Source organism: Anas acuta, chromosome 2 (assembly GCF_963932015.1).
Source record: "Anas acuta chromosome 2, bAnaAcu1.1, whole genome shotgun sequence".
In the NCBI taxonomy this organism is placed as follows: Eukaryota; Metazoa; Chordata; class Aves; order Anseriformes; family Anatidae; genus Anas; species Anas acuta.
Window position 1 is genome coordinate 22,172,311 of NC_088980.1, and position 16,294 is coordinate 22,188,604.

Genomic DNA, 16,294 nt, shown 5'->3' on the forward strand with positions numbered 1-16,294 from the left:
GATGACATTTGTATGCAACCTGAATTCGAGCCAAGTTTTTGCTGCTCACAGAAGTGTAGCTCAGCCTGAGGGCAAAGCAGATGAGACATAGCCTGTGGGCCTCAGATCCACATAAATAACACGAGATATTTTGCTGTCTTATTAAGGGTGTTGTCAGGATACAGACATCCTTTGAAACACTTAGCACAGTTTTGAGGGATTTACCAAAGACAGAAATAACTTCATTGTTTTTTGGGAACCGGAGTGGGATTTATCTGACTAAACAAGTAGCTTTTATGTTAGCCTAGTCTAAGCTGGACCTCCTTGGCTGTATGTAGTCAATTTAAAAAAAAACAAAAAAAAGAAAGGTACTTTTAGGCCATTGTTCTTCTGACCTTCTCAGGTGCTTGCTTCAGGATAAGAACTGTGCAGTAGATCATGCCCTCCGTTGTAAGTGGCTGACTAGCTCCGGAGGGGGCATTTACAGGATCTTCGTTTGGAGCCTTGCTGTCTAATTGAGTGCAGTCAGTGCATGGTAATGACGGTCCATATGTATTCACACAAGTTAATTGTGTTTATAGCTTCATTTTGATAAAGTTACAGGGGAAGCAGTTGCTGTTTTACAGCAATCTGAAATACTGGCTGGTTGTTACATACTGAAGGCTAAACTGTATTGCAAAGCACAACTTCAGAAAGTTGGCAGATGATGACAGCTCCAGCAAGGGTCCTGAATAAACATGATTTGAGAATTTCTGTCAAAAAACACTTAGCCAGGGAAAAATAAAAAAAAAAAAAAAATTACTAATTTGTGTGTGTGTGTGTGTGATGTTTTACTAATTAATGAAAATCCCATGCCACATGATGAGGATTCATACTACACCATATGCCACTAAGGGGGACTACAGTTCTTGCAGATACTGCTAAATTCAGCTATGGTTTTCATAAATCCTGCAAAGAGTTGTCCTAGTTTTAAAACCTAACATCATCTCAAATTTTAGTGTACTTTGCCAGTAGACAAGTGAGCTGTTTCAATTAAAAATGTAAGCTCTTTTTAAGTTAGAAAACTGGTTGGGAGCCTCCTCAGAGCCAGGGTAGCATTGTCTTCTGTAAGCCAACCATGGCGGGTTTTCAAGTTTCAAAAGCTTTGTTTCTATCGAGACCTCATCTGTGGACATTGATCATCTTCAGATCTGCTGAAGCATTAAAATAAATTAATTAATTAAATAAAGGTTTCTTTATGTTTTAAATGGTCTGTCTTCACTGGGAAAAAATAACCCAAAGTGGTGTTGCCAACAAGTATGTGGAAGCTGGCAGCGCCCATAATGCGGTGTCAAAGTCACTGTCTCCCACACTCTTAAAGTTTATGCCTAATTTAAATAAATGTATTTTAAAAGTGAAAGTGTCTAGAATTTTAAGTTATTATTTCTGAATTTTAAGATCTAAATATTCCCAAAATTCTCTCTCTCCTATGAGTGCTCTGAGCATGGATTTCTGTATTAGCTTCAGCAGAGCACAACAACAAATACTTGTCTGAGGGAAGTTTCTCAGAGACTTTTCAAACTTTCACAGGTTTGTTCTTTTTCAACTTTCTTCTATGCTTATTAGAAAAATACAAAGGTAGGGTCCCCTTTTTCTCCAAATTTAAAGCATTTGTCTTTCTGTTTGTATCTGTAACATTTATGAGATTACCATAGGCTGAGGTAATCAGTGATTCAACATTATAGAAAAGGTATCTCCTCTATGGCTATTGGGGAAATTATGGGAAGCATTGGCTTTTTACAGGTGACAATTTTACTAGATGCATTTTTCCTCAGTTTTAAAAAAATGTATATAAATACATACTATATAATACAAAATACCTTTCTTTTCCCCCCCTTTTTTTTCCTACATTCCCAGGTAGACAGTATAGGTTTTTATTTTCACTTAGAGTGAATAAAAAGAATTGATTCTTGTGCAATCCCTCTTGATAGGAACCAGAAACAAGCGTAAGGGAATGCAGATACAAGGGGAAAGGAGTAATGCCCTGCTTATGTATAAATTGAGAAGTTCATTAGGAGTGACTGGTAAGGGAAGAGCATAGCTCACGAACATATGGGAAATCAGTTTACTTCAGAGAACTAAGGGTGAAAGGAAGGGATGTCTGTTTTTTATTAAAACCTGAAATGCATTATAATTGGCCTGAGTCTTTGCCCAGATGGCTTCTCTTATGCTGACATCTGCAAGAGTGTATATAAAGCAACATTAAGAAGCTGTCTCTTGTGACAATGTGTACACATGTAATTCTGTTAAAAACAAAGTCCTTTGCTATCAGTAGTGCTGGGCTCTGAATATTCATGCTGAGAAATTTCACATTTGACAAAAACTATAGAACATGGTCTTTTTTTTTCTTTTTTTTTTTCTTTTTCCAGTATGGAAGGTTTCTGCCACTTAGGAGAAAAGTTTTTTAGTGATTTTTTGCTTTTTTTTGTAGATTCCTATTTGTTCATCATAAACACCAGGTCAAGTGTTTGGATTTTTGTCTGTTTGTTTGTTTGTTCTGTGTGTGTGTGTGTGTGTGTAACACAGAGTTTCATTTTCTTTTTTTTTTTCCTTTTTTTTTTCTGAAATTTAAGTGTAATTATTTTGAATTCTCAACTGATAGGATGATGACAGTGGATATGATGTAATTAATATACGCATTGGTCTGTTTACTTGTATCTGTAATTCACTGGGTAATACTTTTTTAAAATAAGCTGTCAACAATCTTCTTCTTTTTTTTTGTCAGACAACAGGAAAATTAAGGTCAATGGCACCAGGGAACCAATTGAGTTTAAGACAAATCAGTGGTTTGGGGCAACAGTCAAAGCTCATAAAGAAAAAGTTGTGGTAAGTCTTACGCACTTGGTACTAATTTGGAGATAATGTTTATCTTTTCTCAAATGTGTGTCTTTAATAGCTGTCTGTGTATAGATCACATAAGCAAGTCTGTGATTACTCATAGAGTTTAAAACAGATGATGTATATAGCTTGTAAAAAGTCAGTCTGTAGAATCAGGTTGAACTCATCACTTGAAGATGATCCTGCTGCCAGGTCAAAATTGTGGAATGCCATATTGATTATGGAAGCAAAAGACTAATTTTTTAAAACAAATAATAGACTTTTTTTTTTTGTGAGATAGTAACTGTAATAGATGTATGCTTAAAATATTTTGTATTATGAAGGTTTATGAGGGATATTAAATGTAGAATGTAATTGAAGCCAAGAATCTGTGCTGAAGATCAAGTAATAAGAGGAAGCACTGACTTACTTTGTCACATTTACATTGTTTCAAACACCTATGTCGCAGGATAGAACACCTGCAAAAAAGTCTCAATAAAAAAGCTCCAAGTCATGACTGCTGTTAAAGTGTTCTAGTTTTGCTGAGCATTTCCTCTGTATTGGTTGAGGACCAATGGTCCTCATGGTACACGTAGTATTATCGTTTAGTGTTGCTTACATGCAGACACTTTATAATTTGTGCACTTTAGTTTGCATTGGAAATACTACTGAAACAATTTTGGTATGAATAAATATTTTGGTGATACCTGAATATTTTTACAATTACAAAGCAATGATTTGTGTCCTGGTATTTGTTTCAAACTTCCAATTGTTACTTAAGAAATAATCATAAGGGAAACATCAAAAGGAAGTGCTTTCGCTTAAATTGCATGCCTTGTGGTTAACCTAGAGAAGGATTTTGACACAGAACAGGTAATGAATAAAACATCACCTTACTGTTAGAGAGTTAGCATATACTGTGTCAGTGTTATCACAGCTCTCAAATTTCATATTCATTGCTTTCATGTACCACTCTTTTGTACGTGCATTTTCTATTTCAATGTTAATTACACAAAGAAAGTACTTGTCACTTTTCTGAATTGTAAATGTAAAAATCCTAGAAGTAGCTGAAGACTTTTCCGTTTGTTTACTCTACTAAAAATAGTTCACAAACTGCAATAGAATACTCCTTTATCACCACTTGCTGAATCTTAATCAAACAAACTGAAAACGTCATCACAGAGTGATGTATGGTGTCTGTACTAACCAAACATTGCTTTCCTTCTTATAAATTTCCTCAGGCTTTCTGAAACACAGAAATGGTCAACACTTTTCAGGCAAAAACTTGGTCAGCAAAGCTATAAAATTTTCTTTTTTAAGGTTTGTAGACTGAAAGGAAAGAAAGAGGAAATGCCATCAAACCATCAGAATTTTTTTTTTAACTACATATCCAATTATAAACTGCATGAAGTCAACATTTATGATTATTATAGGATTTGGTTGTATCTTACAGCAGAAAGATTGTAAGGAGAAGGTGGCATCTCTGCCCCACCACCCCCATCAACTGAAAAGTTTTAGGGCACAGGAGACCCTGAAGAGTGACTTGCATACCTGAAAGCTTATCTTTTTGGTTTTATAATTATTTATTTTAAAAAAGATTCTCTCTCCCTACACAACTTCAAGATACTTTATCCTTAGACTTTCATGTTTGTAACATCATTACCAGAACACAGAAGATGGAATACCAGTCTACTAGCCAAAAGTTATTCAACAAAAAAATTGTTAATTGAGGGTCTGTCAAATGCGTTATAACTGTATTGCCTCTCTAAAGGTTTGGTCCAGGGGTTCATAAGACAGCAGACAATCTGATGGCTGTGATAGGCAGTGTGGCAGAACACCCTGACAAATCTTCCATCAGGAGAGGAAAATCATATCAGTTCTGCTGCAGTGGCCATTATCTTAAGATGTATCAGGACAGAAGCAGGGATGTCCTCAGCCTAATACACGTAATGTGCAGCTTAAACTACGGGATTGAGTCCTGTGCAGTGAGCAGTCATAGAGCAAGCATATTACTTGTGAAGAAGGCTTAGGGGTTATGTGTAACATATGCTTAAATGTGAGTTGTAGTCCCTGTCAGATTTCATCTGCTACATTCTAGATGAGACTATTTTTCAGGTTATAATTTCATTATAAGAAGCAGTGGTTCTGCATTTCATTGTATCAATATATTATGATCATTGCTATATGAATGATACAATACCAGAAAGGATCCCTGTAAACTGTTTATGAAAAACTACATTTGTCAGGTACAGGAGTTTATGAAAGGTACGTGTGACGTGGTTTCTGTTTTGATAGGCTTGTGCTCCCTTATATCACTGGAGGACGCTTAAAGATAGCGCTGAGAAGGACCCGGTTGGCACCTGCTATGTAGCAATTCAGAACTTCAGTGCCTATGCTGAATATTCACCCTGTCGCAACAGTAAGTATTAATAGAAACTAAATTGTTTTGAAGGAATTAATGTTGCGCTCAATGTTTTCATCCTTTCAGTTTTTGCACAATCACGGTTGAATGAAAATTACTGTATGTTGTTATCACTCTGGATGAGGGTTTAAAGAAAAAATCAACATAGAATTGTATGCCTGCAATTGGATGCTTAATTGTATAATTAAAAGAGAAGAAATTAAGTAAATTAAGCTCATGCAGTTACAGTGATGTGATATAATTGGTTCAGTTGAAATGGCTTTAAAATGTAACAAACAGATCTAGATAAGAACCAGACAGCATTTTAAACCAATTACTCATGTTCATGCTGAGTATAAATCACTCATCCCAGGATCACCATCAGAAGACCAGACCCCACACAGAAACACACAAGCCTGCATCGCCATTCGTGCCAGCGTCACCCACGCTGACTCACTTAGGAAGGACTTCCAACATGGAAGAAAGCCACACACATTAGCACTGCTGTTCCTCACTCTGCTGTTCTGATGATGTGTGCCTTCACTCCACTGTGGTAGCAATCCCTGGACCTTCTTGGGGAATAGGAAAAAGCCTTGCATGTGTATTTAGAACCAATCTCAGTTACCCAGAAGTCTGCAGAAAATGCCACACATCAGAGTAAAAAAGATGTTCATCCTGTTTAGCATCCTATGACTATGTTTATGTAATGATTGCTAATGCTCTCATTACCTCAATGCTCCAAATTATCAAAATCAATATGAGGTATCTAGTGACTTTACTGAGCTTTGGACTGGGCTAGGCACACTGCAGTTTCTGCACTCACAGATCAGAGAATTATTCATTCAATTACTTTCCTAAAAGTAATGTCTGTATGATAGCAAATTAATTAATTAAAAGGTCTTTTTCCTGTGATGATCTACAGTCAGCATTATATCGTGTAGCTGGATTTTCCTGACATCTGACGGATGCTTGATAATACAGCCCAGCAATGCTTTCCACAGTCTACCAGAAAATCTGAACACATGAAGTAGCAGATAAAGCGCTAAACTGAGTTGTGCTACCAAGTGTTTCTTCATTGACTAATCCTTATCCCTGGGTGGACAGATATGGAAAGAAGCTGAATTTGTAATAGAAATGGTGCCCACAAGATCTGCTTCATGTCATTCTGATGTCTTACTGGGGTTTTGCCAAAAGCTGATGCCATTTCAAGAGAGAGTTGAAGTAGTCAGTGCTGTTTCCTGATCCTACAGACTTCCAGCATGCCAGTGCTCATAGGGAAGCCCTAAAATGCATTCCAGCACACTTTGTACAGTTATGTAAGAATTTGGAGACTAGAAATAAAAATGAACAGAAACAGGAAGGATGTTTTTGCATGTACAGATGTGCATCCTAAATTATATTTCACAAGTCCCAATTGAACAAATGTGTGTCAATTAAAGGGGTGGCCCCTGTGAAGATCAAGTGCCCCTTTCCCATGCTGTAGTGCAGATAATCAGGATGCTGTTTGAACATTGACCCATGCTGACTCATTGACTCTGTCAGCATTTCTGGAGAATGCCTTAATAAACACTTAATTCTCTGTTTATGGCAGAGCAGGCTATGGTGGCCATTCTAGGATTCCTTGTTGTGTTGTTTACTTTTGTATCTGCAGACAAATTCAAACTGAATACTTGGTAGTTGTAACAAGGGTCCTTCCCTGGCAATGAGAGGATGAAGACCCTATTAACTGGTGCTATTTTCCAAACCCTTCATGAGGGGGCTGCATGTTCAGTGTTCTGTAGAAGGCCTTGATTTGCTCTGCCTTAAAAAACAAACAAACAACAACAACAAAAACAACACCTTCTTTACATATAATTTGATAATTTCGTATTTACAGCCTTACAGCTCCAGGGGGTGTGTACACTGTCTTCTGCATGCACTATGAAATCAATAAAATGCTTCTTCTTTCATAATTGCAGGCAATGCAGATCCTGAAGGACAAGGCTTTTGTCAAGCAGGTTTCAGCTTAGATTTTTACAAGGTGAGATTATGCTTCTGAAATACTTTGACCAAATATATTTCTAATATAAACCCCATGTGCACGTGCTGTCACAGTGATCAAGAGTTTATGCCCATGCTACTGCATATGGAAGGTTTTGCCAAGTTCTTTCCTCCTTTGCAAGCTTCAAACTTTCTGGTTTCATTAATAGAAGAAATACCACTATCAGTACCTGTTCATCTGTTAGCAGCACTCCAATTTATCTCTCCTTGATCTATCTTAATAGATAATTAAGCAAAAAAACTGTATGTGCTTCTCTCTCAGTGTTCCACACTCACATTGCTTTCTGGAGACCTGACTTTCAGGAAATAATGGGCAGGCACCAGCTGTCTTTTAGAAGTCAAAATAGATTTTGTATAAGGATGCTTTTGGAGCCAGACCAATGACTGAAACTGTTCTCCTGTGGAGGTGATAGAGGAAACACTGAAGGGAAATAGCTAGTTGTTCTCACGTGCCAAGAGAGTCAGTAAAAATACTGTGGGCCAAAGAATATATTTTGCAGCTATTGTTATCTTTGCCAGTATTACAGCACTAGGAGCCCATGTCTTTCACATCACAGGAATTGTTTTCAGTGTTGTGTAACAACAATTGTTATTCACGCTATTAATAGGCAAGTAGTAAAGACTTCATTGTAGAATATACACAGCTGTATTTCTCTGTAAAACATTACCATTGCTTCATTGAATGTGAAGGACCTCTTTTATGCTGACTTCATTTTCGTACAAAGAACCAGCAATTTTTAGAATGAAAATTGTCTTTCATTCAAATAAATGTGCATAGGATGATCTTAACTTTATTTAACCATAGATTTTCCTGAAAATCCATGTACCTACATCCTTTCCTTGGACAGGACTGTTCTCCCTTATCATTGTTCTGATATTCTTTTGGTCATTAAAATTGCTTTTTTCCATGCATGCTTCATTTTGTTGTGTTCTTTTGTTGTGTAATTTTATTCAATTCTGCTTTTTGTAGAATGGAGACCTGATAGTAGGCGGGCCTGGTAGTTTTTATTGGCAAGGTATGTTCATCTGGCTGGTTAACTTGATCTAAGAAGTGAAGCATAAAGTATTGTGGAAAACATTCTAGATTTCCAGTGTTTTGTCAGTTTAAGATAACCAGTCTCTGGTCTATTTTCAACAAGTATAAACAACAGAGGAATTGTTTAGAAGCCACTGAGCATAAAAACAAGTCAAGAGAAAATTCAGACTGTAGGTTCTATAGAAAGAGAGACAAAGAGAAATAACTATTTTTATCTTGGCAGTTTAGCAGATTTGTTATTTAATAAGCTGTTTTTCTAAAAATACTTACATTCGTTAAGTAGCTAATATTTGCACAGTAAATGTAATATTTTCAAAATTTTGTCACTATTTGTTTCTGAACACCACCTTTTATTGCTATCTGCACGTATTTTCAGGATATATGTGGCATCACTGCAGTTTCTCAGATATAGTTTCTCATGTAGATGAAATCTGAAGTAGTTTTGGTAAAGGAGAAAAAGGGTATTTTTGCTTTAACTGTTTTTGATGTTGTGATGTAGCTGATTCCTAGACTCTGCCTACCAACTTGTCTCTTGTCAGCCTCATTGATGTGTGTTTGATGTGTTTTTTCATAGCCATTAAAAAAGGAAGATCTGATTGATTATGATGGTAGGGGATGCATGGCTTTGAATTTTCCATTAAGAAATTACTTCCATTTGTCTATTAAATTTAAACTCTACAGCTGCAAAAGGTAGCTGTTCTGAAGAGGCTGAGCCTGAAAATGTTTGATTTTAGTTTGATTCAGCTCTGTGAAATGTATCTGGAGTTGGTTTTTGTGATTGTTCAATGCAGAATCAATGCCTTGATGTAGTTATTTACATGTACTTGTGAGACTTTCAGGGTAATGATGAAGAAAGATTGAGAGAAGATGCCTAATCTTTGCATTTGTGCTATATTATCCCTTGAAGCTCTGTTTTGATGTTCTGCTAGCTCTGTTTTGCGGCTGTCCTTTGTGTCCCTTTCATTTATGAAGCTGTTTGAATTCAGGTCAGGTAATCACTGCAAGCATTGCGGATATCATTGCAAATTATTCCTTCAAAGATATTCTGAGGAAACTGGCACGAGAGAAGCAGACAGGAGTGGCACCACCCACGTATGATGACAATTACATGGGTAAGCTAAGCTCTTTTTCAGTTAGCAATATGTCCTAAAAGCAAGGGGCTTATATAAATGAGAAAACAAGCCCTAAATTACTAATGTCCCAATTGTGAGATGATTCAAACACATTATGCCTTAAGCAGAACAACAGATCAGTAGTTTGCTTGTGACTTCAATGGAATGAAGAACATTCTCCAAGTTATGCACAACAACAGGTTTTGAAAGTTGAGATCTTAAATTTCTGATTAGGATTCTCATTATTTGATCTTAAAAAAATAGCCACAAATACCAACTTTTCCTATTTATATTTTCTTTCACTCCAAGATAATGGTTTGAGTTTAAAGTAATTAAAGACTATTTCAGTTTTTGATAGATAAATAAAATTCAGTTCTGCAGTATTTTCATGCAGTACTACATAAATACCCAATTTATTCTCACTGCAATTGCTTACTTGAATTGTGTCTTTTAAATAATACAACAGTTTGCATATATTATATAATAAAAAAAGGCTCTTTGTACCTTTCATTTTCACTAAGAATTTGCATGATGTTCACACATCTGTGCATGCAAGACAGTTTTTACTTCACATGATTATAGAAACAATGGAGTGGAATTGGAAGGCAAAAATGCATCCTTTTATCTCTGCCCATAGATTTGAAATTGCAGTCAGTGATACAATCCTGAAGTCTTTACTCTGTCAATATCAATTATCTCATCGTTTACAAAAGCCTCAGGAGGTAGTCAACTGCACATTTGGAAGTCTTGGAAATCTATCTTCCATATAGAACTAAAACAGGATTCTCACACAATGCAGGACAGTTATGAAGACCAAAATTGTGTCAATAGCTGTTAGGGCAAACTACTGTGGTACCTCCTGTTTTTTTCAGAGAAAGTATTAAATATTAATGCTTTGGCAGTTCATCTGGGGAGAGGAAGGCTAGATCTATTATTCTTTGAGATCTACAGTTAATTAAGTCATAATAATGTGATAATTTTCCCTTTTTTCCCCACACAGTTCTAGAATACTAATTTTAGAAAATTTATATTCTGATGATCAGATGAGCTGACAAATCTGATTGTCCTTGCACATTTTTTGAAAGAAATGGTTTAACTTTTTTTTTTTCTTGTGATTTATTTTTAAACAGGATACTCAGTGGCTGCTGGGGAATTTACTGGAGATTCTGAACAAGGTAAGAAGCCATTTACTTGAATGGAAACCACATGGCTGTGCACCTATTAAATTCCTCTGTTTGGATCTGTACACAGGTACATACTTTTTATGCATCTGAAACACTGGTGAAACTTCAGCTATCCGTGCCCAATATTCTTAGAGACAAATATTTCCTTAGAAGGTGTAGCATGCCAGAGCAGAATTTAAGTGGTATCCTCCTGCTTGTGCGTCTGTTCTGCAGAGCTGTGACAACATAATAGGTGGAGCCAGCTAAGCTCACTGAATTTAGCCAGTTTGGTGATGTGACGAGTAACGAGTAGTAACGAGTGGAACCAACTGTGCAATCCTCTACAGTTCTGTGGCCTGTACTTAAGTTACTTAGCAGCATAGAGGCTGCTGGAGCTCAGCACCTGGCTGGAGAGATGCAACCTAGTTTGGCAATGTCTGTGTGTTGCAACATACATGTACATACAGTTAGCTGTGATCCCTGGTGTTTCATACCTTAGGAGCTATATATCTTGTTTAAGGCTGACAGTCAGAAAGTATTATATAAACAGCAGATTTCTTGGGAGTATGAATAGCTCCATGGTCCAGACTCACAAGTCAATAGATACCCAGTAAATTTCTACAAATGAAGCCAGCTCCCCAGAACTGCTGCTGCTTAATCCCTGTAAAGTTTAGAATTTCCTGTCCTGAGCCACTCTGGAGTCAAGAAGAAAAAGAAAAAAAAATTAAAAAAAAAGACACAATTTTGAGTGCAATGCTAAAAAAAATAAAATAAGGAAAAAAAAAAAAAGATATGCTTCTGACAGTGGAAGACTGCAGCCACTATATGATTGGCACAAAGAATTGCATCGTTGGCTGACCTCACAGTCCTTCATTACTATTTTCATCTCCTCTTGACCAGACACATTCAACCAAAGGGAAGTATATAAACCCAAAACAGAATAGGTGAATGCTAGGTCAGTCAAGGAAGATGTCTGAGGCACTCTGGTGTTTGAAGCTCCTTCTGCTGTCTTCTGCTGTGGGTATTGTAATGAGGGAAGGTTTAGACAGTATGACTGCTGGCTGTGGCTTTGCTCTTTTCTTTGTCTTTTTTTCCCCCACTAGTTGTTTAAGATTTGGCCTCTGAGTGGAATCGTGTACTAGAGAGCAGCTAGGTCCAGTGTTTCGTGTTCTAGTTCAATTAATTCCCTCAATACCACTCACAAAAACTTGCTTGTAATGCTTTTAGATAGCTAGCGTGTGCACAACTTGTCAAACACTTTCATGGCATCAAGCCAAATAACAGATGGGAGAGAATGTTGTGCAGCCAGAAAGAAAAGGGGAATTTGTAATGACAATCATGTTTAGCTTCTGTATGATAGCGTGTGTTGCCACAGCTAATTCTTGTTTGATCAATCCACAGCTGTCAGGTAGCAAGCTGAATCGGAGTAACAGCTTTATTGGACTGTTCCATGCTAAGTAGGTGGAAAGAGACTTCTGGCAAGGTGTGGAGTGTATTCAACAGTTCAGATGTAGTATTTCAAGCAACTGGATGCACTGGATGAATGTTAAAATATTATGAATGAATGCCTTGAAGTGATTTGCAGGTGTTTCTGATACAGATAAAAAGCCAAAATCCTAAAGTTATAATGTATCAAGGAAGATTTAAGTGGCATGGGATGCATGTTGCATGAACTGCTCAGATAGCATAGCCAGTTCATTGCCAATTGTTTATCTTTCAGAGTTGGTTGCTGGAGTCCCAAGAGGAGCACAGAACTTTGGCTATGTACGTACTGGACTCACGTTTTATCCTTTATATAGTGAGAATGACATTAGACCATTTGGAAGGTTAAAGGCTATATTATATTTTCAGTCTCTTTGAGCCTAAACTTTCTAATCAAATAAAACTGCCACTGTCTTTTACACTCAGGCTTACCTAATTGAGATGAAATGCTTACTGGCATCGGCTTTGAATATTAAGCTCTTACTCCATTCTGAAGTCTGTTTTCAACAGCCAGTTACCAGCATGCTTTGAGTACGAGTAGTATCCCACTACCCACAGACCCTGGCCTAAGTTTACCCATAGGCTGGGGTATTTCATGTGCAACGTTCTGTCCACAGTAGAGAGAAGTCCATGTTCTGATTATTCATACACGGTGTTTATTTTCAGTGTTTTTTTTAAGTACATAGACTGACTACCAGATGAAAGCAGGTACAGTACAGTTAGAAACTGAGAGAAGGGTGATCTGTGAGTACACAGCTTTTCTCTCTTAGGAAGAAAAAAAAAATATGTTTCAGGTGTTTCTGATTGGGAAACAGAAAGATCCCAGCCACAGACACATTATCTAGCTTTGTGGACCCAAAATTCCTTGTGTCTCTAGAACTTATTGATACCATTTTTCAGAGGAAAGGTGTGTATTTATGTATATATATATCTATATAAATGTAAATGTATGTTTATATGTATAATATATATTATATGTTTATTATATATATTTATATATATATACACATATGTGTATATATATATATTTAATTTCTGTTTTCATGCCTAATAATGTAGCTGCTGATTATCTGATATGCTGTGATTTGCAGCTGATCACATTGTCTGGTAAGGAAGGAAACAATTTTTTCCCCAGTTTCTTCATGGGGGAGTTGAACTCGTAAAATTGTAGTGATTTATCCAAGATACCACAGGAAAACTGTGGTGCAACAGAAAAGAATTGATGTGTTTTCTTGACCACATTGGACCATCCTTCAGTGTTTCACGTTGGTTTGCAGTGATGCTATGCTGTATCATCTTTGTCTGTGCTTGAAACTTTCCATATCTTTCTGTTATCAGGTCTCAATCATTAATTCTTCTGACTTGACCTTCATCCAGAACTTCACTGGTGAACAGGTAATGTCAAGCAACTATGTGATGAAGTATTGTATATCAAGAGTATATAATTTCATCAATATAGTTTTAAAAATATGTAAAATGTTGACCTCTTAGAACTAATAACCATAGAAACAAAGAGTTTTATCAGTAAAAACTTCTTAAAAATTGTTATGATATGAAAGCCTATCTGTTGTTTTTTATTTCCAGATGGCGTCTTATTTTGGGTACACTGTTGCAGTATCTGATGTTAACAATGATGGGTAGGTTACCAAATATATTCAGCTCCACTGAACATCCATAGAAGCAATGCCTGATATTTATTAATAACCACAGTTTTTCAGGTGCTTCATGCCTCAAAATGCTTCTTTTGGCTTCTCTGCTTTTCTGATTGTTCACTTAGGTTTTTCTTTATGCAATTACAGTGGCATAAATATTTTCAGGCCTAGTTTGGGTAAGTTTATCTTCCTGAATATTTATTCAAAGCAGCATGGCAGAGTGGGAATGTCTAAAGTCTTAGGAAACAAATCCAAGTAGAGGTAGAGTGAATAAAAAGTGCAAACTGCTGTTGGGGAGAGATAGATGCAAGCCACAAGTTCATTCTTCTATTCTTAGAAGCAGGTAAGTCTTTTCACAAGTAGACCATTCAGAGCCTCACTTCTCAGTTTTAAGAGCTTTTCAGTATCATTGGTTCCTCTTTGCAGTGCCTTCTGGATGGTCGTCCATTTTCATCATCTAGAGGTCCAAAAAGTGTCTATGACCCACAGTTGTTATGACAGCCATTGTGCTTGCCCGAGGGAGAATGCTGCTTAACTGTCAGGGTTATGCTTAATGACATTGGCCCCATTCAACAACAACACTTGCTGACTTTGATCTTATGTAAAATCCGATTAAATGCTTTAGAAAATAAGGACTTTAGTAAGCGATACTAGTAAGATACTAGCTTTTTAGAAAGGAGTTAAGGATTAGTGAGGCTCAGAACCTTGTAAGCCTGCATGAAGGTGAGCTAGGATTATATTTAGAGCTTTTCATACTCTTTCCTATTGCAACTTGTCTCAGCTTTGTCTATGCTTTGTTCTTGTTCTTGTCATTATTTCTTATTAGTGATGTAAACATAGTGCATTAAATACTTTCTCTGGGCTAAATCATTACTTCCCATCAGGGACTAGTGAACCCTTAAAGTTAGGGATATAAGAAATGAGAAGAGGAACAAGGTGATCAAATGTTATTGTAGTTCCAAAACTAAAATGGGGTGGAAAAAGGCTTCAGCAGTTCCTGTGATATCTTTATACTAGTCAAGTCGCTCCAAGGCTCTGAGGTCAGATTTTGTCATAATACTTGAACTTTCTAAAACTATTTTTTCTGATACACTGAGTCAGGATTAGTTTAGTGTTACTGCAAGGTGTTACTAACATGCAAGGATGGAGAAATATTGATCTTAGTTACAAAAAGCACTCATTAGACTTTCAGGGAACTTATTAGTTAAGTTCTCATTGAACCAAACTATTTCGTAGACAGGTTATTTCCTGTGAATCACAGGGTTACTTGGCAGGTCTCATATTTTCTGTGTACCTCTAAGACCACAGTTTATGTCAATAATATAATCAAAATGCTGTTGAGGCCTGTGTGGTCTTCCAGTCTATATCTTAAAAGAAATCTAATGACTTTCTCTGAGATCCAAACATCCCACAGAAAACAAAACACAAAAAGCTCTACATGATAAACATGTCTGATTATATATAGTCCATCATTGCTGGTTTGCACATATAGTCAATGGAAATATTTATCTGAAAGGAAAAGTAAAACTGGAGGGAAAGAAAATAAAAGCAAAAGGGAAATGTCCACTTCAAATTCACATATTTTTTTTCAGCTAAAGACAAAGGAGGTAGTGATGACCTTACCAGTAGCAGAAACCTGATTAAGTCATATAATGAAAATATTAATAAATATGATGAATTGCTCTAATAATAAGGCTGAAGATGTGGCTCTAAGGCTTATCCTAGGAAAACATTTCTGTAGGCAGAACAGGGAAATTGAGGGTATTATTTCAACTACCCTTTAGTTGCCCACTGCTAGTAATCAGAAATCTTCAGTGAAACTTAACAAATCAAGCTGTGCCATCAACTTACAGACTGAATTCCTAGTGAAGAGAAAAAGAGAGAACACTCAATTTAGAGTAAAACAATTTAAGAAAAATTGTGGAATAAATTGTTTACTGGTCTTTTATGGAGCCTCTATCAAAGCTTCCCACAGTTATACTTTGACCTCTTGACACTTCCCATACTCCTGCTTTTTATTACAGGGCAGCATACAAAGCAACCTCATCCAGTCTCAGCAGGTGGTCAGCTTGTGCTTTTAGGGAACCAATATTGGCTAGTTATGTTTCTGTGCTGGAACAAACATAAATACACTGATTCCTGTTAACAGCACCATCATAGGCAGTGACAAAATAAATTTAATGGTGCAGTTCAAAATACTGCACACTGAACTGCCCTTTTTGATTTAATATTGCTGTTAAGGGACATTTGCTTTGCTTTTGTTGCCTTTTAAAAGACAGGACATCACCCTGAATTTGGCTCACAACTCCACTTCTGTAAATATAAACTCCTACAGCTAAAAGCCAATTGAAATTTCCTCCTTCACCTATAAAAATAAATAATTCCAATCACATGGTGCTTGCAAACAAGTGACTCATCTAGAGTGCTTGGTGTCTAAATACTTACATTTAGAAACTGTAAAAGGTCCTAAACAACTGACTGTAAAGCATGGTGAGCAATGATTGCTTTCTTATTACCCACTTGGTGAGACACTGGGAATAAGAGAATGAGGATAACAGAGAACAAGGTAGCTG

At 36.6% G+C, this 16,294-nt stretch overlaps 1 protein-coding gene across 1 annotated transcript in view; it reads left to right on the top strand.

Moving 5' to 3' along the window:
• ITGA8 (integrin subunit alpha 8) overlaps positions 1-16,294 on the top strand; it is a 107,416-nt gene that overhangs the window by 8,608 nt on the left and 82,514 nt on the right. The window contains exons 3-11 of the mRNA XM_068673854.1: positions 2,744-2,844; positions 5,131-5,254; positions 7,195-7,256; positions 8,247-8,292; positions 9,299-9,424; positions 10,555-10,599; positions 12,308-12,351; positions 13,408-13,464; positions 13,654-13,706. Coding sequence (XP_068529955.1) covers positions 2,744-2,844; positions 5,131-5,254; positions 7,195-7,256; positions 8,247-8,292; positions 9,299-9,424; positions 10,555-10,599; positions 12,308-12,351; positions 13,408-13,464; positions 13,654-13,706 — 658 coding nt within the window. The remainder of the gene's footprint in view (positions 1-2,743; positions 2,845-5,130; positions 5,255-7,194; positions 7,257-8,246; positions 8,293-9,298; positions 9,425-10,554; positions 10,600-12,307; positions 12,352-13,407; positions 13,465-13,653; positions 13,707-16,294) is intronic.